Source organism: Phoca vitulina, unplaced genomic scaffold, assembly GCF_004348235.1.
Source record: "Phoca vitulina isolate PV1807 unplaced genomic scaffold, GSC_HSeal_1.0 scaffold46, whole genome shotgun sequence".
Classification (NCBI taxonomy): domain Eukaryota; kingdom Metazoa; phylum Chordata; class Mammalia; order Carnivora; family Phocidae; genus Phoca; species Phoca vitulina.
The window spans coordinates 2,770,857-2,792,074 of NW_022589749.1; the positions used below are offsets into that span (position 1 = coordinate 2,770,857).

Consider the following 21,218-nt stretch of genomic DNA (forward strand, 5'->3'; position numbering starts at 1 on the left):
CCCAACTATCCAAATATTCATCCACCCATCCACCCATCCACCTACCAATCCATGTATCCATCCATCCATCCATTCATCCAACCACCCACCTACCCATCTGTCCATCTACCCACTCATCTGACCATCCACCCACCTATCCAAACATTCATCCATCTATCCTTCCATCCACTCACTTACCAGTCCATTTACCCATCCATCTATCCATCCATCCACTCACTCTTCCATTTGCTACTCAATCCATCCACTTATTTATTTATTTATTTATTTTAGAGAGAAGTGGGGGCAGAGGGAGAGGGAGAGAGAATCTTAAGCAGGCTCCACGCCCAGCATGGAGCCTGACACGGGGCTCGATCTCACAACCCTGAGATCATGACCTGAGCTGAAATCAAGACTCAGACACTTAACTGACTGAGCCACCCAGCCGGCCCTCCGTCCACTTATTTTAACATGAGTTTAGATGGTATGTGGTTGGACATATTTTAAATAATTACTGACAATATACAGAAAGTGATATTAGTTTTCAATATAGAGTGTGCTTTTAAAATAAGTGTATTTAAACAAACAAAAAGAGTTAACTTAATATAGTAAGTAAGTAACTTTATGGGCCACATGGGACATGACAAAACTGGGAAAGCGGTACATGCATGCCTGGCATTTGGAATCTACCGCGTTAGAACTTTGCACACAAGGGCATGTGCTCTAGAGTCTCTCAAGTCTGGATTCACAGCTGCTCTGCAGCCTCCAAGGTGTATGACCTTGTACCAATGACTTCCTTGCTCCAAGCCTCACTTGTGTTGTCTGTAGGGTGGGGATGCTAACAACCCCTTTCTTTTGGGTCGTTCCGAGCATGTAACAAGCTAAAGCATGTGAGACACTTGCCACATGCCTGGCACACACTTAAGCACTCCATAAATGGAAGCAGTGCTCATTTTTATTCTTGCCACAGCTGGCTTCTTTCAAGGCACTCCCTGGCTGTCCTGCCCAGGGGACCTGGCTTCAGTCAAAGTAACACATGTTAAACCGGTGTTCCGTTTGGCTTCGGTTTAGCGAGTGCTGGTGGTGGTCACTGAAGCCGGCGAGCCTCCCTCTTCCTTCCAGGGCTCGGCTGGAGCCCGCCCCGTCCTCTGACTCTCTGTGTAACGGGCTCTTCTCCTCCTCTCTTCTCTCCCTGCAGACACACTGTCCGTGCCACGCTGGTCCCCGCAGATCCCTCGCAGAGACCTCGGCAACTCCATCAAGCACAGGTAGGCTGGATTCCCGTGGGCATCGGTGCCCGCCTCCCAGCACAGTGAAGGCTGGGATCTCTGGCCGCCGGAGTGGGAAAGGCTGGGCAGATATTCTGCTCGGGCTCCTGTGTCACCAGGCCCCTCTCTCCTCTGCCAAGGGAACCCTCATTGTGGCATCTGATTAACCTTGGCCCTTGTAAAATCCGCATATAATGGTTAAAAGCCAGGGCTTTGGATTCCGACTTTCCTGTGTTCCAATCCCAGCTAGTAAAGCTTTGTAACCTTGAGGAAGTTACTTAACCTCTCTGAGGCTCAGTTTTCTCATCAGATAATTCTGCCTACCCATAGGTGTGTCATGAGGATCAAATGAGATAATATATGTCAAGTGCCAAGCAAAGGGTGCATAATAATCACTCAGTAAACGGTATCATTGTCAAGACAAAGGCTTTACATCCTAATTTTTGGCTCTCTCCACCCAGAAGGCGGGATTGCATACTGCACTCATACTGAACTCCGTTGAGGTGTAGGTCAGTCCAGAACTCCAGCCTTGTTGGGTCCATGGACATAAGCTCCCCAGGGGTACACCTGTCCTTTCGGGAAGGAGACTTGGACCTACTAAACATCCCTTATAAGAAGTTCTTTAACTTTCCAGATTTAACTTTCTACATTTTATGTCATTATCTTCACAGTCTCCTCACAAGCTCAGTGGGGTAAGTAGCACAAGTGTGGTCATGTCCCTTTGACAGATAGGGAAACTGAGGCCCTGCACGATTAAGTGATGGGCCTACAAGCTAATTGACCTCCACACTCTGTGTTCTTTGGACACTGCTGCTCAGAGTCTTCTTTGTACCGAGGCCTCTGGGAGCTAGCTGAGGGACCTGTTCACTCATTCACGGATTCTCTGCGCTGGTATTTGTAGGGCATTTCTGTGCCTGGGAAGCAGCACCGCACAAGACCTAGGGCCTGTGCCCTTGGGGAGCTCGCGGTCCGGTGGAGGGCTAGACGGGTAACAGACCGCGACAGTACGTGCGAGCGGGGCTACAAGCGGGGGGCGGTATCAGGGGTAGACACATCGCCATGGGGGCGGGGCCCTCGGGAATGAGCACACTCTCCTGGAATGGCACCTCGTCAACAGTTTTTGAAAGAAACGTGTTGACACGATAGTTGTTAAGACTCAAATGAGGAAACGGTGGAGGAAGCAGTGAGAAATACGTGAGAGACGCGTCAATGGTCAGGCAGGGAGATGCGGGGAGTAAAGCATCAAAAAGAAGGGCCTTTTCTGTTTGCTTTCCCACTTGCCCCCGGCTCAGTTCCACCCCTGAATTGGTCCCGCCTCTGGATTGGCCACACCCCTGGCCCAGCTCCACCCCTGGATTGGTCCCACCTCTGGATTGGCCACACCCCTGGCTCAGCTCCACCCCTGGATTGGCCACACAGCTGCACCCCAGGATTGGCCCTACCCCTGGCGCAGCTCCACCTCCGAATTGGCCACACCCCTGGCTCAACTCCGCCTCTGGGTTGGCCACACCCCTAGCTCAGCTCCACCCCTGAATTGGTCCTGCCTCTGGCTCAGCTCCGCCCCTGGATTGGCCATACTCCTGACTCAGCTCCACCTCTGGATTGACCCCATATCTGGCTCAGCTCCACCGTGGGTTGGCTACACCCCTGCTTAGCTCCATCCTGTATTGGCCACACCCCTGGTCGGCTTCACCCCTGGATTGACTCTGCCCCTAGCTCAACCTTGCCTTCTGGCTCAGCCTCATCCCGCGGCTCTAGCAACCTAGTGTTAGATCTGGTGGTACCTCATATTGAAATACTGATTCCCAAAGGAAGGATGGTGATCTTGGGCATCAGGAATGTCTTCTTAGAGGAGCCGGGACTTGGGATGCCCTGTTACTCTTTTGTCTCACCCTACGTTTCTCCCCGGGCTCCATGCCAGGCGGAGGAGACCTAGACTCACCCCAGCCTTGGTGAAGAAATGAAACTAAAATCCCATTCCATCCACTGTCCTCAGAGTCACCTCAGCCAGAGCTCAGGAGGAGAGAGAGCTGATCCCAGAGATGGGAGAGGACTGGAAAGGAAAAGAGAACTCTAGGCTACAAGGCACATGCTGCCTGCCCTCTGTCCCCACACTGCTGGCTGGAGGGGGGGTGGGGAACCACGAGCCTATTCTGTTCATTCCCAAGAGCTGCCAAATGGCACAAAGTAGGCCCTGCCAAACTTGCTGGCCCCGTGGAAGGGGCAGAAAAAGACTGAACCACCCCCCTAGTCCAGAACTGGAGAGGGAGTTTCCTTAGTCGCAAGAGTCTCTGTTCCGAATATTGCTATTTGCTTCAATATGCAGGCTCTGGGCTGCGGCTGGTCCCACTTGGAGGGTGACTGACCCAAATCAAGCACGTTGGTGCAGCAGAGGGATGCAACCTTGCCCTCAAAATTCTCAAGCACCAAGTTACATAATCACTTCTGATTTTCATTTTGACACTCGGAGGCAGTGGAGATTAGATACAACTCCTGCAGAAGGTAGCAAAAATTGAAAATGAAAATTAACTCTGACCCGGCAACCTTCAATACTTTTCTGGGGCCAGCCCCACTGTCTCCTGGTATCTCTTGGGGGAAGAAAGCACCCCAGCAGCAGCGGGAGCCCCGGGGAAGTTAACGTAATGCACCTCTGTTCCTGCTGGTTCCTGCTTCCTAGCTATCCGAGCTGTCCAAACTGCCTTGCGTTTGCAGCAAGCGGTGGTGACGGGGGAGGAAGATGAGCTTACCGTCTGCAAGGGCTTTCACTTTGGGGACTCTGCTTCTCAAGTTTTTGAGGCCTCAGCTCTTCTGAGGGGAGGGGGAGGCCCCCATCAAAGCTCCCCAGATGATGTGATGGGCAGTGAGGGGGCCTGGGTCTGCTGGACTCACGGGAGGCTCCGCCTTGCTTTGTGGTTCTCTGAGGACAGTTCTAGCCGCATCCATCGCTCTGTCCCAGAACTGAATTCGGCATATAGCCGGCCACCAGGCAGGGCTTGTTGAATTAATGAAGGACTGTCACGGATGTCCAGGTAATAATAAAGTCACAACCCAGTTGAGTGAGCCCTTACTACGTGCCAGGCAGTGTGAGGCCCTTGACGAGCATGGCCTGTTGGGTCCTCCCAGCAACCTGTGACGTTGGTTATCATCCCCAACCTACAGATAGGGAGACTGAGGCTCCAGTGGTCTGAACAACTTGATGAAGTCACACATCTTGGAAGAAGCAAGACTAGAATCCAGGGCCTGTGTGCTTACCCTTTAAGCGGCTCATCCTTCTAGAGATAGCCCTGTCACCTTGAACGTTTTCTGTCTCTTTTCCACAGGTTTTCCACCAAGTACTGGATGTCTCAGACGTGCACCGTCTGTGGGAAAGGAATGCTTTTTGGCCTCAAGTGTAAAAATTGCAAGTAAGTGGCTGCATCCAGAAATGTTTTCCTGGTGCCTGATGTCCATGAGAACCATGCTGGGCTTTGAAAGAGCTTACAGAAGTTTGGTTTCTTGGTTCTCAGGAGGATCGCTTGCTCCATGTTTCAGAACCGTGTCTTAAGTGAACCTCTGCCTCTGGGCAAGGGGCCAAGGGGAGCAATTCGGAGTAAGAACCAGAGCTGATGGATGGTGTGGGAAATGTAGCACACTGTCTGCTGAGGCCCAGCGATATTTGCATATTCGTAGCATCTAAGATTAGGGGTTGGCACACTTTTTGTCTAGTTGACCAGATAGTAAATACTTTAGGCTCTGTGGACCCAAGGGTCTCTGTTACAACTACTCAGCACTACCACGTGGCTGAAGAGACAATACGCCAAAAAACGGGTGTGACACATTTATTTATTCCAATAACACCTTATTTACAAAAATACGCTGTGGGCTGGCTTTGGCTCCTCAGCTGTGGTTTGCCAATTCCTGAGTTAGAATTTGTAAAGTCTTTTCTTCCTTTATTTTTTCTCCTCCGAGGGAGTTATTCTGATTCTCCCCATTTTACAGGCGTGAAAGCTGAGTCTCGGCCAGGATAAGCCCCCTGCCTGAGGTCACACAGCCCTGACCCCGAACTCCTCTCCCCTCTGTGGCATCATGTTGGTCTCCAGCTCTGGTTAGGAAGGCTCGGCCACGCAAAGCTCCCCCACTCACACGTACCCATGCCAGTTCATGGCCGGCAAAAGGCGGGGAAGTAGGAGAAAAAATGTGATGTCCAACGTGGACTCTGGAGTCAGACTAAGATGGGTTCAAATCCTGGCTCTGGTCCGTCCTAGCTGTGTGACCTTGGGCAAGTCGCCTCACATTTCTGTTCCTCATTGTTTTTTGTTTTTAATCTGCATGAAAGGAATAATCATCATACCTGGCTGATGTGGTGATTAGCATCCAATGAATCAGCACTCAAGGACACAGCATGGCGCCAGGCTCAGAGTTCTGTCCTCTGTCAGAGGTCGCAAATGCCTTTCTGCCTGGCCTCCCTCGCTCCTTCCATAAACGTGTGTGAAATACCTCTCTGGCCCGATTCCTATAAGATTGTCAATAACATTTAACTGTATCTCACAGTGACACATGGAAGTAGCTCTGTCTGCTTCATAGGAACCATTCTTAAAAAGAATGTAGGAATCCCTCTTTCCTTGTCCAGCCCAGGCGGGCAACTCCCCTTTGGGCTCCTTCCGGCCCCCCTGCATCCCTGCCCCTTGGTGGGAGGGGACAGCAGCGGTGGTGAGCGCTCACTCTCCCCCCACTTCCCCCCGCCTGGGTGTCTCACCTGAGTAACGGAGGTAAGGCTGAGCTCCCTTCCCTCCTGGAGTTGGGGAGGATTAATGAGTTCCAACCCTAAGAGGCCATAAGCTCCCAGGCATGAGGGGCGGTGGGAAGAAATGACCCAGCATTACCATTTGGAGGCCTGCATCCCCACCTTGGTCTTCCCTAGACCCTGGCTCTCAGGTGAGCCCTCGGGATGGTGACCCCTGGCTTTCTGACTCCGAGAGGCTCGAGGCCGGGCCCTCGGGTCCACGTGAAGGCTGTCTGATATTCCCCACACACCAGCTGCCCTGGGGCCTGTCTCACCTGGGTGTAGTCACACCATGTTCTGAGGGGAAGAGGCAGCTCTCACATCCTCACACCTGCCGAGCAGAGGCTTTGAAGTTAGGTAATTAGGTGACAGGGACGCAGCCAGGAGTCAGTGAGGCTGAACACTTCCTGAGCCGTTTTAATTTTCAGCTCTAGAGGCAGAACTCTGAGGCGGCCTTTGCTCTTGCTCTCAGTTCTAGAAGTAATGAACAAAGACTCAGATCCTGCCACGGGTTGCGGGGGGGATGGAGACCTGGGGGAGAAGCACAGGCTTTGGAAGCAGCCAGAACTGAGTGTGAGTCCCAGCTCCACTGCATTCTCTGTATGAGCTTGAGCCAGCGACTTGTCAGTCATCTCGGGGCTCAGTTTTCCAATCTGCAAAGTGGGTGTGATGCTGGCCCCCTCCATAGGCCTGTGGGAAGGAGCCAATGAAATGTTCTCGCCCCAGGTGACCATGTTCTGTCAAAGAACATCCATCCTCACTCCACCTTGTGCAGAAATGGCTCCTGGTGTGTAAGAAGCAGAATTCAGGCCATGGTTGGATTGCACTGTTGATCTCACCAATTTGCTCAGCTCTTAGAGAAGCTTCCAGAACGGTGGAAGCAGAGTCTATAGTTGCTATGAAGGTCCAGCATGCTTCCAGTTTTTTGACACTTGTGTAACTACAGCAATTTTGTGCTTGTGTAGCCACAACAGAGCTTGGGGAAGATGCACCTCTAGAGAAATGAATTTCGGTGGAACTGAAGTGAGTGCATAAAGAGCTGTGACAGATGGATGACACCCCAGAGCAGTGGCACCAAGAACCAGGAAGCAGCTTTTTAGAAAAAAAAAAAAATTGTTCATTTGCTCAGCTGTTTATTGAGAACCTACTATGGGCCAGGCGCAGTTCTAGACAGAAGGGAAATCACAGTGACTAAAACACACGAGACTCCTGCCTTCATGGAACTTACATGCTAGGGGAGGGGACGGACAGTAAACAAACCAGTGAAATAGATCATCTCTCTGTTCAGAGGATGCTAAGTGCGAAGGAGAGCAAAGCAGTGAAGAGAGGAAGAGCCATGACACAGGTCATTTCTTGTGGTTCTGAATCATCCCAGAGGCATAGGTTTGAATCTGCTCTGAAGACGATGACTTTTTTTTTTTTTTTTTGAAACCTAAAGCATTGCTGGTTCTGTTATCGCCAGAAACTCCTTGGGTGAAAAGGATTGGATTGGACCCATGCGACTCCACGTGTGGTCCCTGGACCAGCAGCATCAGCATCACCTGCGAGCTGGCTAGAAATGCAGACTCTCAGACTCTGCCCAGACCTGCTGTATCAGAATCTGCATTTTAAGATTGTCCTGGTGATTCTTGTACACATTAAGGTTTGAGAAGCACTTCTCTGAGTGGTCTCCAAATTCCTTTTAGAGAGGATTTTCTTTGTCTATATCAGGAGTCTCAAACTCGAGTATGCGTCAGAATCCCCTGGAGAGTTTGTTAAAACACAGATTCCTGGGCATGGCCCGGAGTCTCTGATGCGGCAGGTCTTGGGTGGAGCCCTAGAATTTGGAGTTCCCAGGTGATGCTGATGCTGCTGGTCCTGGGACCACATTTTGAGAAGCACTACTCTACATAAAAGTAGTAATTTGACAAAATCAAACTTTATTTTCCATCCTGATACTTCAGTATATGAGGTTTGTTTTTTGGGTTTTTGTTGTTTTTTTTTGTTTGTTGTTGTTGGTGGTTTTTTTATTTTTTTGGTTTTGGGGTTGTTTTTGTTTTTTTTTTGTTGGTTGTTTTTTTTTGTTTTTTTTGTTTTTGGTTTTTATAGACTGGTCATTTTTGCTAACTATTTTGTAAGCTTTTGCGTTATTTCATTTCTTGGCCTCATTCTGTAAACTTGAGTCTTGTTCATCATCATCTCTCCAGTACATTCATCCAGTAAATATTTGTGTGATAAGCCAAAAGCATAAGGCATGATTGGAACCCCGGGTTGTAGGTCAGACACACACCGGCATCTGAACCCTGACTCTGCTACTAACAGCTGGGTGTGACCACTTCTGAGCCCCATTTCTTCTTCTGTTGAAAGAGGAAAATAATATCTACCTCACTAGATTGTTAAAAAAAAAAAAACCCACAAACAGAAACAAACAAAAAAACCCTAAGTGAGGTAAGTAAGGTAAAATGCTCAGCCCAGTACCTGGTGCATTATGAGAACATCATACACTAAAGCTAATACTGTTACTAACTTTATGGATTAATTTTGGGGTACCCCCCCCACCCAGGAAGCCAGGATACTTGCGAATGTCTAACCCCCTTTCCTCCTCCTTCGGCTTAATGGCCACTTCCTCCGGAATTATCATCAGCTGTCTTGTTGGCGTTCTGAATAGAGAGATTAGCGAACTAATAGGAAATTATGCTCAGAAAGCAATTTGCAGTTATCTAAATTGAGGACTTTTCATCTAATAGGTTCATGAGCGCGGAATGGAGTTTCGTTCTAAGTGGTCGGATGTCAGCACAATCCACGTATTGTCTGATGACTGTGGATTCAGCTGCAGGAAGATGCTGATGGGTTTCCCAGCTCTTGGTCATGCATTATCTGCATCTTTCCTCCTTTTCGGGGTCTTTCCACAGGTTTCTGCAGAGCTGAGGTCTGGGTCCTAGGAAACCTGTCCACCCCTATCTGCATTTCTTGCAGGAAAGTGCACAGTGGTGATTTCGGGTGGCTTGTGCTCTTGGAAACAAGTTTGAACCAAGGGGTTTTTTTGTTTTTTTGTTTTTTAACTGCAGGGACTGCGTGTGGAAAGGAGGGGACATCTTCCAAAACTGCCAGTGGAGAAGCATTTGAATTGTCTGTCTCTTGTGTGTGTTTTAGCCCCCCTCCCCCCACTCTGTTTTTAGAGTGTGCTATGGTTCTGGTTAGGGTCAGCGTACCCGGAGACATGGTTGCTTAAAATTGTCTGAGCCTCTCCCAAGACTTCCAGGCCCAGACGCAGAGGATAGGGCCTCGAAACCTCCATTTTTAATAAGCCTCCCAGAGGATTCAGATTTGCACTGAAGCGTTAAGTGAGGAACATGGATCTAGAAGGGGGAGGTGAACCAGGTAGGTTAATTATTACTGCAGGGGGAGGTGCCCGGGCTACACCGGGCTGGCTGGGGGGTACATCATGCACATCAGGGGAGGCCCTCCTGGTAGCCTTTGAAGTATTGAAGGAGGAGTGGGAATTAGCTAAGTGGAGCAGGGGGAAAGGTGTTCTGGGTGAGGACACGGCACGGGCAAAGCTTGGATCAGGACTTAGACGGACTTGAGCATATTGCGCAGTTGCGGGCAGGGCGCGGGGTCCCGAGAACGCCCAGTCTGCCCTGCAGCTGCAGTACCAGGCCCTGCCGCTCTGACTCCTGGGCGCTGCTCCCTGTGGTTCCGGGCCTGGGAAGTAGGGACCGCTCGCTCCCCCTCCAGCCCCATTCCCTGGGCGCTGGAGCTGTCATCTTGCTGGAGCGTGTCGGTTTCCAAGGGCAAGGCCTTGGGGAGGACAATGCTGGTGTCAGGGTGGCCTTTCCTTCTGGCAGTCAAGTGGGAGGCAGAAGCCAGGGGTTCTGACGTTCTCCGAGTCACCTGCTCTTACAGCCTGAGACAGGAGGGGCTTGGGTGTCAGAATGCCTCGCAGCTGCTAAGACTCATTTTTCTCGAAGATCAGGGAGGAGTACACACTCCTCTACTTTGAAGACAGGATGATGAAGCTAGTGACCACAGAGCACCACCTTCCCCCATCCATGTATGTCTGGATGTCCTGCTCATATTCCCAGTGACCTCATTTACCAGCGGCTGTGGGCGCCGCTGCTAACAGCTCAAACATGAGACCTCCCCTGGAGGTTTGCTCTTGGGGGATTGCAGCCGCCTCACCCCGAGGTGCCTGGGAGGAAGCCTCCCCCTCCCCCACTGGCTCAGAGCCAGGCACTCGCTGGGGTGGGTGTTGCAGAAGGCCAGCTTGCTTGCCTCAGGGCAGACACCCTCTGTGGTCCGATTCACAGTCTAGAGCCCCAGAGGGATCAGGCAGAGACTAGAGTCACTTGAAACTGCATCTTTGCTTAGCTTCTCCCCCGTTTCCTATCCAGCTCCCCCTACAATGGAATCAGTCTCTCTTGGAGAACTCCCTCCATATATCGCTCACGAGAACATCCATCTCGGGATCTGCATCTAGGGAACCCAACTTGGTTGTTTTACCATAAAATGACAGCAGGATGCACACCCTGGAGCCAGAGAGAGCTGAGTTCGGGTCCTGGCTCGGCCACTTCCCAGCTATGTGATTCTGGGGGAAGTTTCTAAACCTCTCTGAGATAAAATGAGGCTGAACCATTCGTGTGATGTGATAAGACATGTGAGTGCATGGATCACATTATGGCTTGGGGTTTCCCTCAAATCAGAATCTTTCAATAAATCGTTCAGCATTTTTTAGTTGTAGAAACTGATTTTCTATTAATGCAAAGTAGGAAGAGAAACCTATTTGCTAAATCACCTCCCTGGGTTGACGCGTGGTCAAAGTTCCGGAAAATTTAGCACATTCTCTCTTTTTCTGTAGCGCTTCTTCCCCATTTGTCTTTTGGGATTTTCTGAACCATCCCGCTTCTTAGGGGACATGTTCAAGCATTTATATCAACATTTCTCAACCTCGGTACTGTTGAAATTTGGGTCCCAATAATTCTTTGTCTGGGTGGCTGTCCTGGGCATTGCAGGATGCTGAGCAGCATGGCTGGCCTCCCCCCACCAGATGCCAGGAGCACCCCCAACCCACACACACAGACACACACCCCATCCCAGTTGTGACAACCAAAAGTGTCCCCAGACATTGCCAGATCTTCCCAGGGGGAGCAAAGTTGCCCTTGGTGGAAAAGAGCTGGTATATATAACAAATCAGTCACTGCCCACCAGTGGGACTGAGGTAGACATTATTCAGTTCTAGAGGGTCAGCGTTAGAATGCCATTACTGAAATAGTCAACAAAGTGATCAAACATCTCAGTGTGCCTGGGATTTTCTGGGGGTTAGCACTGAAAGTCCCATGTCCCAGGCGACCCAGGTAGGTCGGGGCAGATCTCTGCAAGTAGAAACATTTCATATGTTCCAATCTAGGTCACTGCCCGCTTCAGTAGGGGTGAGACCCATAAGTATTTCCTTGGAAAGGTAAAGAGAGAGCTGGGAAATCTGAGATAAGCAGCGCAGGATTTCCACTTTATTCCAGTGTTTGGAAGCCCTTTATGTACACCCATCCTCCTACCTTCAGTAGCCTGGCTGGACATGCTTGCACTTACTTCTTTTTCTGTAAGCTGTCACTTTGTTAATTTTCATTTAAATGAGCCGTGCACTCCTCTATCCAGTTTTGCTCTGTTACTGGATCTTTTTCACTTGCCTTTTCTGTGCTTCTTGGTTCCTTTCTTGCCCCGTATGTTCTCCTAACCTGTGTTTCTGCTTCAAAACACAATGTTTTATCTGACAATGTCCTGGCTTTGTACAGTGACTCCAGCCACAGGTGATGAGCTAGCTAGAAGTGCGAAATAAGCCATGGTTGGTTTGAGCGACTGGCTGCGCGAATTTTCCCCACCCTGGAAAAACTGGGGAGATGATCAGCGCTGATGTCAGAGCTGCTGCAAGGTTCCTGGACGCTTCAGGAATTTGTACAACACACAGGATATTGGCAGGATATAATTATGAGCATGCATTTCAGAGATCACCAGCTTAAAGCCCGAACTTACTTTTCCATTAATAGAAACATTTCTGTTTTTGCAACAATCATAATGGGAATTTGTGGTCCCTTATATGAATTTTTACCTATTATATGCAAAACTTTGGGTCCAGTTACAGTTGTTAGGGGAAGGAGGGTTATAATTCTACTGGATGCCAAGGTGGGCATTGAATGTGATGATGATGGTGCTGATGATATCATGTATTAAGGGCTTACTAAGTGCTGGACATTTTGCTAAACACTTTTCATGCATGATCTCATGTACTCTTGCAACAACCATGGAAGGTAGGGTCTGTTCATCCCCATTTTATAGATGAAGAAACAGAAATTCTCCCAGTAAGTAGATCTGCTCATCGAACCACCAGTATCTCTGATTCAAGATCCCAGACTCTTAATCACTTTGCAAAGGGCCAGTCACGTAGTAGGCCAGCCACAGAGGGTTGCCCCCACTCAGCTTCTCCTTGAATCAAAGAGGCAGAATGGAAGATGAAAATCTGTTCTCAACCTGACCCTGGACCAGAGCTGATCATCTTTTCCTCCTCCTTCCCCAGCCTGCTATCCTGTCCCCGATTTCTTGAACTGAAAGATGGCCAACTGGTCTTTGTGTTTTGATGAGCACCTCCAAGTCCTGGGAGCCAAGAAGACTCTGTGGTCACTTTGTCCTCTCTTGGGGAAAGTTGCAGGATGCGAAGGGGGACATCTCCAACAGCTAATAAATGCACAGCTTTCCTGCACTGTATTCTCTTACAAAGAGAAGTGCTGGGTTTTCCTAAACATTGTTCATTATTTTGCTGGAGCTTGCAGTATGATTTATATGTTAACACTCCCCACCAACCTTGTTCGTTTCTGTTGTTGGGTTTCTTTTGGTTGTTTTTTTTTTCCTAACCCAGTTGTAGGCCAAAGAGCTCAGCCTCACTGAGTTGTCAGCAGGGAGGGGAAGAAGTGTTTTGATATCCTCCACTGAGAGCATATGGGGGCATTTCTAGAAGCATCAGCTCAAATGAGAGACCACAGGGGAACCAAGATGAGACAAAACTGCTCAGCTGGGGTATTCAATGAAACGAGCCCCATGGTAAAGGGGGCAATGATTTGGTTTAGTGATTTCGCGAGAAGCCTTGAGGAGCACTTAATGCTGTGACCTGGGAAAAAGAAAACAGAGGCAGGAAGTCAGAGAGATAATGAGTGAGGGATGCTCTTGAATTGTAGCTATCTGCTGCCAGAGGGGAGGCTTTCCAAAATGCTGATCTAGCCTTCACCTCCCTGTTTAAAATCCTTCCTTGGTTCTCTCTTGCTCTCAGGGCAAATCCAGGCTCACGATGATACACGGCACCATCCCTTGCTCATCTGTCCTTGCAGCCCTCTCATGATCTCCCTCCTCACACCCAGAGCTCCAGCTTCATTGAGCTGTCTACCCCTGCAGCAGGCCTCCTGCCCACCAATCAACACATCTTTGAACTGCCTGTTATTGCTCCTGCCTGGATCTCTTTTGCGCACTTCGGCTAGCTCCCATTTATCCTTCAAGCTCAGTTCAGTCGCCACTTCCTACAGGAAGCCCTCCTGGACTTCCCTCAGGTCCAAAGTGCCACACCCTGTCCTCTACCGTCATTCCATATAACATAACTATGTTGTATTGGGCTACATACCTGTCTGTCTCTCTGACCGGGACTTTAAACTGGTTGAGGGTAGGGCTGTGTCTATGTTGTTCACTCTTTGTACCTCCAGAGTTAGCACATACGTACTTGGCACATAGAAAGTGCTCAGTAAACATTTGTTGGTGGCATAGATCTCCAAAGGAACTTCAGGAGGGAAAGTGGTTCTTGCCAACCCAAGGCCCCGAGAACCCAGTTCCGGTCCACCCGGGGATCCTTTTAGGAGGCAGCTCTGAGACACTGGGATGAGTGGAGAAATGTTCATGCTTAAAATAGTTAAGAGATGGGTTCACATACCTGGATGGCGAGCTCCATGCTAAATATTTGCAAGAGAGATGATTGAAGAAAGAATTCTTGCCCTGTCTTATGACACACAGCCAGGACCTCACACAGCAGGGGGAAGGCAATCATGTTTTGGGTGTGTGAATGAATGAATGATTCCCACTCTGCCCTTTACTGTCTGTCTGACTGGGCCGCTTACTGAGCCTCAGTCTTCCTGACTTTGAAATGGGCGTGATGGTATCCACCTTTCATGGTACTGTTGTTCAGAGCAAACACGTTATGCAAGAGCACCTGGCCCAAAGTTGGTGTTTCTTTAACATTCTCTCCATCAGATGTTGGGGGCTGGGTTTTTAAAACACACCATTGGCCCTTGGGAAGGAAAGGCTATGCCCTGCTCAGATGGATTGCCAAGCAAGCTGGTGTGGACGAGAGAAAGGTGGGCTCGGGGAGTTGGGCTGCTTGGAGCCAACTTCTCGTAAATTGATTACAGTAGCTCAATGAACCATTTGAAATGGATGGGGGACTGTGTTCACCAGCAGGAGTCTTGCCCGCCTCTTCGGGGAAGACTAGCATTCTGGTCCCAGGGCTCTGGGCTCACATCTGCCCCACAGGGCTGCTGGGGCACATGACAAGTCCATTAAGGAAACAACAAAGCTGCTCCTAAAGGGGTCATATTTGTCCCCCACAGTTCCCCGGGCGAGGTCCATGCAAGTCTGGTGTGCTTCTGGCCAAACCCTGTCCTGCCCTCACGTTGGGGGAGGGAGAGAGGGAGGGCAGCGAGAAGGGATGCAGACAGGGACACACCTGCATTTCATAAACGGTGGGGGATACCATTTGTAACAATGCAGGAATCATTTCAAGAAGCCTTTTGATAGAGGCTATTCACTCCCATACACCAGTGGTGTGTGATGGCTTTCCCAACTGCCCTTCCTTCCTTTGTCTGTCCTTTTCTGTCCCTCCCTGTCTGTAGTGTTTATTCAGCATTTTTGCAAACCAGCCAGCAGACCAGGCATTGAAAGGGGCACGAGGAACGGGAGCTATAAAGATGAGGAAGACCCAGATCTTGCCCTCAAGATAAATTCACATATTTAATTTTCAGATGGACAGGATGTCTCATTTAGCTAGCAGCTCCTCTGGGGAACGAGATATTCCATGTAAGCAACTTTTCTCGAGAGCTGAAGCTTATCCTATTAGCTCTGAAAGTTAAAAAAAAAAAAAAAAAAAAAGTTTAGGAGGTTCGCATGGCATCCTGTGTGTCCACTCTAGTGTGTTTTAGTCCTGCCTAGAGAAACATTGACCTATTTGCTGCCTCAGTGGACCCCACTCAGGCTTTTTCTCATTAGAACCTCATCACGGTTTTGCCGATGAGGAACCTGGCACTCAGCAAGGCAGACGGAGGTCCCCTTGGTGTGGGAAGGGCAGAACTGCGATTCAGGCTCAGGTTGGCTTTACTCAGAAGCCCAGGCTTCTCACCACTTCTGGAACCACATCTGACCTTTTCCTGGTGCCTGGTGTTGTTCAGAGTTACCATGTTAATACACAGAGCTCCTCCCGGCCGTGTTTGATGGGGAGCTTCGTCCTGGGCAGTCAGCTGCGTCCACCCCACCCCTCCCTTTCCTCTGGGTGGAACGGAGCATCTGGAGAACCAAATTCATTAAGGGCTGTGTGCTGAGGACACACAAGGGACAAGGAGCAGAGGGCTTGGTGTTGGTGTGAGAGCTTTGGGACAGACCATGTTGGGTTTCAAAACTCCTTTAACCATTATGGTGTCCTGGCTAGGCTCGCCTCTTTCTAAAGACCTCAAAACAAGGATTCACGGGCAAGTGGTTTATTTGCAAGGTGATCCAGGCCACACCATCAGGGGAGGAGGGGAGCAGGACAGGAAAGGGAAGGCAGCCAGTACTGGGTGTCTCGTAGGGCAAGTAAGGGTTCTGGGCAGCTGAGGTCCAGTCCCATGTCTGCGCACCTCTGAGTTATCCCACCCAAGAGAGAAGAGACTGGAATAGTCCCCAGCCAGCTCCCACCCATGGGTGTTTCAAAGCTCCAGGCATGGCAGCCAGCCCACAATTCAGCAAGAGGAAGGGTCTTAGGGGCTTGAGGGGAAAGCTACTGTACAAATTCGCAACAGTAACAACCTACCCTAATAAAAATGAAAGTAGCTGCTATTTCAAGTGATTGTCCTAGGCACCCTGTTCACCTCACGTGATCAGTTTTCTCTGCAACAATGCAACAACAGATACTCTGTTTCTCTATAAAATACAGGTACTGTCTTTGCCCCCATTTTACAGATGAAGAAACTGTAGCTCAGAGTGGGTCAGCGACTTCCCCAGGTTGTCACGGCCAGGAAGAGGTGGTGTCAGGCTTTGAACCCAGATTCCTTCTCCATACTCTCCTGACCCCATTTCTCTTTTGGGGGGGAGGGGAGAATGCTGGAATTCTGGAAGATCTAAGCTTCTAGACATCTCTCATTTGGGAAGTAGAATATGTCCTCCTCCTAGAGTGATTCTGGAGCGCTGGCATGCACTTGCCAAAAACCCACATTCCCAGCACAGACCAAATCAGAACCTCGGGGTGGAGGAGGGAAGCCTGCGGGGGGGGGGGGGGGGGGGGATCAGATTCGGAAGCAGGTGGTCAATCTTTACAGTGTGTGGCCCTAGTTTGCTCTTCTATGGGCAGTGAAAGGAAAAGTCTAATTTGAGTGGAATCCTGTGTGTTTCCTGCTGGAAAAACGATTCTTTGTAAGTGGGGCATGGTGTGTCTGCATCGTGCGAAAGCCTCATCTCGGTCCCTCTTCCCCGCCCCTCCAGGGTCTGTGTGATTTCAGCGCTAGGCTAATCCTGCCAACTCAATTAGCAGATCCTGGACATGCGGTGCTAGTTCTTGACGTACGAGCCTCCATGCAAAGGGTTAAGTGTCTTAGCATGAAAGATAGTTCTCTCTCTCTGGGCTTTTCTGCATGAGCAGTGGCTGTGGCCCCATCCCCAGGGCTGCCCTTTGAAATGCTTCCTGGAAGGGCAAGCGTTCCATCTCCCACCCTTTGGCCAGAGATGAAGGAAGGCTTTTCCACAACTGCAGAAGACAGGCAACAAGGGATCCTGGAGAGGAAAACACCAGGGGGAGGCAGGAGATGACCGAGGTCCCGGGAGGCTTTGCCTGCCCCATCCTGGTTCGGGCGGGGTCCAGAAGTTTTGAGAAACTACTTGCCCCCGAATCAGAGTGCTGCCCACGAGGGCGAACAGGCTTCTTCACATCTGCACGTCCCCCTTCCAGCTGGGCTTGTTAGAGAAGACTCGTAGGCGGGAGAGGCAGAAAGGAAAAATTTCTTTCTGGAAGCTTCCAGGGTGGAACCAAGCTGTTTCAAACAGCAATGAGTGCACACACTTCTTGGTTCCATTCTCATTTGGCATCAGCAGATTCCCCAACTCAGGGCTTCCCAAGCATCAGTCTGACCTGTCACAGCTGTCCTGAGCCTCCCGTGGCCTCCTGGTGCCTCCAGAATCAAATACAGACTCCTTGCCCCTGTTGCCGGGGGCCCTGTCCACGCCTTCCTCCCCCTTCCTCGTGTCTTTATCACTGTTCTCTTTACTTCAGCCTCGTCAGCCTTTAACCTCTGACGCCTGACCCCACCAAGCTTGTTCCTGCCCCCACACTTCTGCTCTGGCTTGAAGCTCTTCCCCTCCCACTCCCATACTCTCCATCCCGTTTCCCCGTGCGATTTTTTTCTCCATCTCGCCACACCTGCAATGATCTGTCCTCTGTTTACGTGTGTTTTATCCCTGCCCATAAACATAGCGGCTTCACCTGCCCTGTCCCGGAGCCCAGTTAAGTGTTTTGCAGAGTGATTGAGAGACTAGTTGTATATTCAGCAGAACTTCCCATTGGGGTTTGGATGCAATATCCATGACCTCCATGGGGGCTGGGACCTTCCCTGTAGGTCAGAGAGTCTGTGGGCTTTAGAAAAGAAAAAGACAGGGGTGCCTGGGTGGCTCAGTCGGTTAAGCATCTGCCTTCGGCTCAGATCATGATCCCAGGGTCCTGGAATCAAGCCCCTGCATCGGGCTCCCTGCTCACTGGGGAATCTGCTTCTCCCCCTTTCTCTCCCCCTCCCCCTGTTTGTGCTCTCTTCTCTCTCTCTCTCTCTCTCTCAAATAAATAAATAAAATCTTTTAAAAAAGACACATTTGTGGTAAGGTGGGATTTTTATTATTCTTCTGAAGTCCGGCAGCTGTAGGGGGAAGAGCAAGGTGACATCTTAGGCTTATCTCAAAGAAGGACCTTTTGATTTTGCTGGTTACAGATCCCAGGAAGCTTCCCGTTCATTCACTGCCACCCCCAAGATGTAAAGGAAGAAGAGTGGAGGTTTTGGAGGCATCTGCATGCTGGTTAGAGCTGGGCTTGGGGCCTCTGTCTCTTACTGGCTATTTGACCTTCGGCAAGTTACCCAAATATGCCGAGTCTCAGTTTTTCACTCCGTAAAATGCGGATAACAATAGTTGTTACTGTTTAGTATTGTTACAAGGATTATATAAATTATGTAAAGCCCCGGGGGGGCATTGCCTGGTACTTCACAAGCACTGCATAAGTGAAAGCTCTTGTTCTCCTCTGAGTCACAGCGTCTTTGTGACATTCGTGACCGGTAGTACCTCTTAACTGTTTTTCAACCAGTAAGACTTAGACTCTCGATGCCTAGAACTGCCACTTCTTTCTGACAATTCCAAATTATGTAAGCCAGCTTGTCCCCATCTAATTCAGTCACTCACTCACCACCCTGTCACGATTTGGTCATATTTGTGTGGCAGCCGTACTTTTATTTATTTACTCCTTATGGCTTTAAAGATGAAAGTGTATCCTGTCACCATGAGTGGAAAATCAGCCTCACTTCCATTAATATGAGACAACAGGAAAAAAAAAAAAAGATATTCAGATGGAAAAATACATTTATTAAATTGCCTGTCGATAGTGTCGCCTTTCCAAATCTGGGACTGCGGTTAGCATGTGGTAGAGAAATGTAAAGACGTGTTAGCTCCAGAAACCTTCTCCCGGATGCAAAGTGAAGGCGAATTGGAGACAGGCTAATAATGTTCTTGCGGCGTGATTCGGCACTGTTTCTTGCATCCCTCCTTGCTTCCCCTCTGCACTCCAAGGGGCCCCAGGTCTAACTTTTCCATCTCAGAGAGGAATCCGGTGCCCTACCAGGGTCGCAAGACTGAAGACAAGAAAAATTGGGGAAACGTGCGTAGACATTCCAAAACAATCGAGACCAGTGGTTCTCACACCTGAGCACGTATCAGACTCGGGTAGAGGGCTTGTTAAAACAGGTTACTGCATTTCAGCTCTGAGTCTCAGCTTCGTCAGATCTGGGGTGGGGGGGCCCAGAAGATGCATTCCTGAAAAGTTCCGAGCCCACTGGTGCTGATGCTGCCGGTCCTGGGACTCCACTTTGAGAACCACTGAGCGAGACTAATGGGGGGAGTCAAAGTTGAGTCTATGACTGGACATTCAAATCATTGTTAGAGAGAACTATCAAATCCCTGGAGGGCAAGAAGATTGAGGGCAAATCTAAAGCTCCCACCTCTCGGTATAGAATTTTTTAATATGAAACCTCTAAGCAGGCTACGGGTGCCTTCTGGCAAGAATGTCAGCTGTTGGAAGTGATGCTGGCTTGCACAAAAATGATAAGGGAACCCAAAGGGATGCGCACAGGGCACCAATAGCATCTGCCACAGTGTGTATTCTTCCGACTGACATAAACTCTAAAGGAAAAAGACAAAGCCGGGTCACAATTAGTTGGGTTTTGTTTTTTTTTTTTAATCCTTTGGAAGCCTGGCAACTCTTTGGGGAAGAGCAAGGTGGCATTGTCTCAAAGGAGAACATTTTGACTCTAAACTCTTCATACCTCTAAAACTGAATACCTGTCACCAATCTCATCCTAAATGGAAGCCTTGCTTAGCTGTCTCCTGTTGCTTAAGCCTTTAAGAAAGATGAGAGGCCGCCTTTGGCACCACCGATCCAAGTTTTCTGCCAGGAAAGCTCAGTTAATTTGTTTTTCTATCTGTAAAATGGGAATGATAATAATATCCGTTGTGTAAGGCTGTTATAAATATCCAATAACATAACATTTGTATTATGTTTAGTACAATGGCTGGCAGATGAGTCTACAAGTAAACAGTGGATGGTTATTAGGATTGGGTGATGATGATGATGATGATGATGATGATGAAGAAGAAGATAAAAAATACAGACTGTGGCTCAGTCAGTTAAGTGTCCAACTCTTGATTTTGGCTCAGATCATGATCTCAGGGTCATGAGATCAAGCCCTGTGTTGGGCTCAGAGCCTGCTTAAGATTCTCTCTCTCTCTCTCCCTCTCTCTCTGCCCCTCCCCCATCCCCTCACTCTCGCACACTCTCACTCTCTCTAAAACAAAAAAGAAAAAAATAGAGACTGAAGGGTGAAAATATCTTTCAAAGCATAAAGTCTAAGTGGACACAGTTGGTGAAGGAGTTGCTACCCAACCTGGACCACCCAGGTCTGACCTTGGAGAGTGAAATGACAACAGACTTTCTCCAGAGTTAATTTCCTAGGTGCCAAGGAAATACTTTAGCTGCCCCATCTCATCTCATATTTTGGTATCCACAGCTTCCAGAGCTTTCTAAACCACCAGGGCATCCCTTCAATCCATCCATCCATCCATCCATCCAACCATCCATCCATCCATCCATCCATCCCTCCACTCATCCATCCATCCATCCACCCACCCATCTCTCCATCCTTCTCTCTCTTTCTCTCTCAGATTAAAGTGCCACAACAAATGCACCAAAGAAGCCCCTCCCTGTCATCTCCTGATCATCCACCGAGGAGGTAAGTATTTAACACTTGCTGCCCTAGGGGTAGACTGGGGTGGGGGCTCCTGCAGACCCTCGGAGATAGCTGTCCCATCCAGGCCATTTCTGGGTACCTCTTAATCCCCTGATACTTGCCTATTTTTTTCCCCTCTGACACTCTTCTTCCTGACATCTGTCTCCTTCATCCATCCCCAGTGCCTGTTCTCCCTCTTCCTTGCCCCTCTGCTGGTCTCTCTGATACTTTAGCCCCCAGATTTGTCTCCCCCTTCCTAAGTCTTTTTCTCTCATTCTTGTCTGCTCTCCTAGTTTCCACTCTCCTCTCTTTCCCCCCAATCTCATTGCTTTTCCTTCACACTTAGAAAGAGTGCTGGCTTGAGTGTTCCCCATGATGTCCTCTTTAGACTCAATCATTTGGCCCTGCAGAGGTGGGTGTGGGGAGGGG

The 21,218-nt window shown here is 49.4% G+C and overlaps 1 protein-coding gene across 3 annotated transcripts in view; it reads left to right on the plus strand.

The window, feature by feature from the left end:
• Window positions 1-21,218, plus strand: part of KSR2 (kinase suppressor of ras 2) — a 417,297-nt gene that overhangs the window by 293,032 nt on the left and 103,047 nt on the right. For all 3 annotated transcript variants that reach the window (XM_032431391.1, XM_032431394.1, XM_032431393.1), the window contains exons 6-8: window positions 1,175-1,244; window positions 4,565-4,648; window positions 20,725-20,792. In XM_032431391.1, coding sequence (XP_032287282.1) covers window positions 1,175-1,244; window positions 4,565-4,648; window positions 20,725-20,792 — 222 coding nt within the window. The remainder of the gene's footprint in view (window positions 1-1,174; window positions 1,245-4,564; window positions 4,649-20,724; window positions 20,793-21,218) is intronic.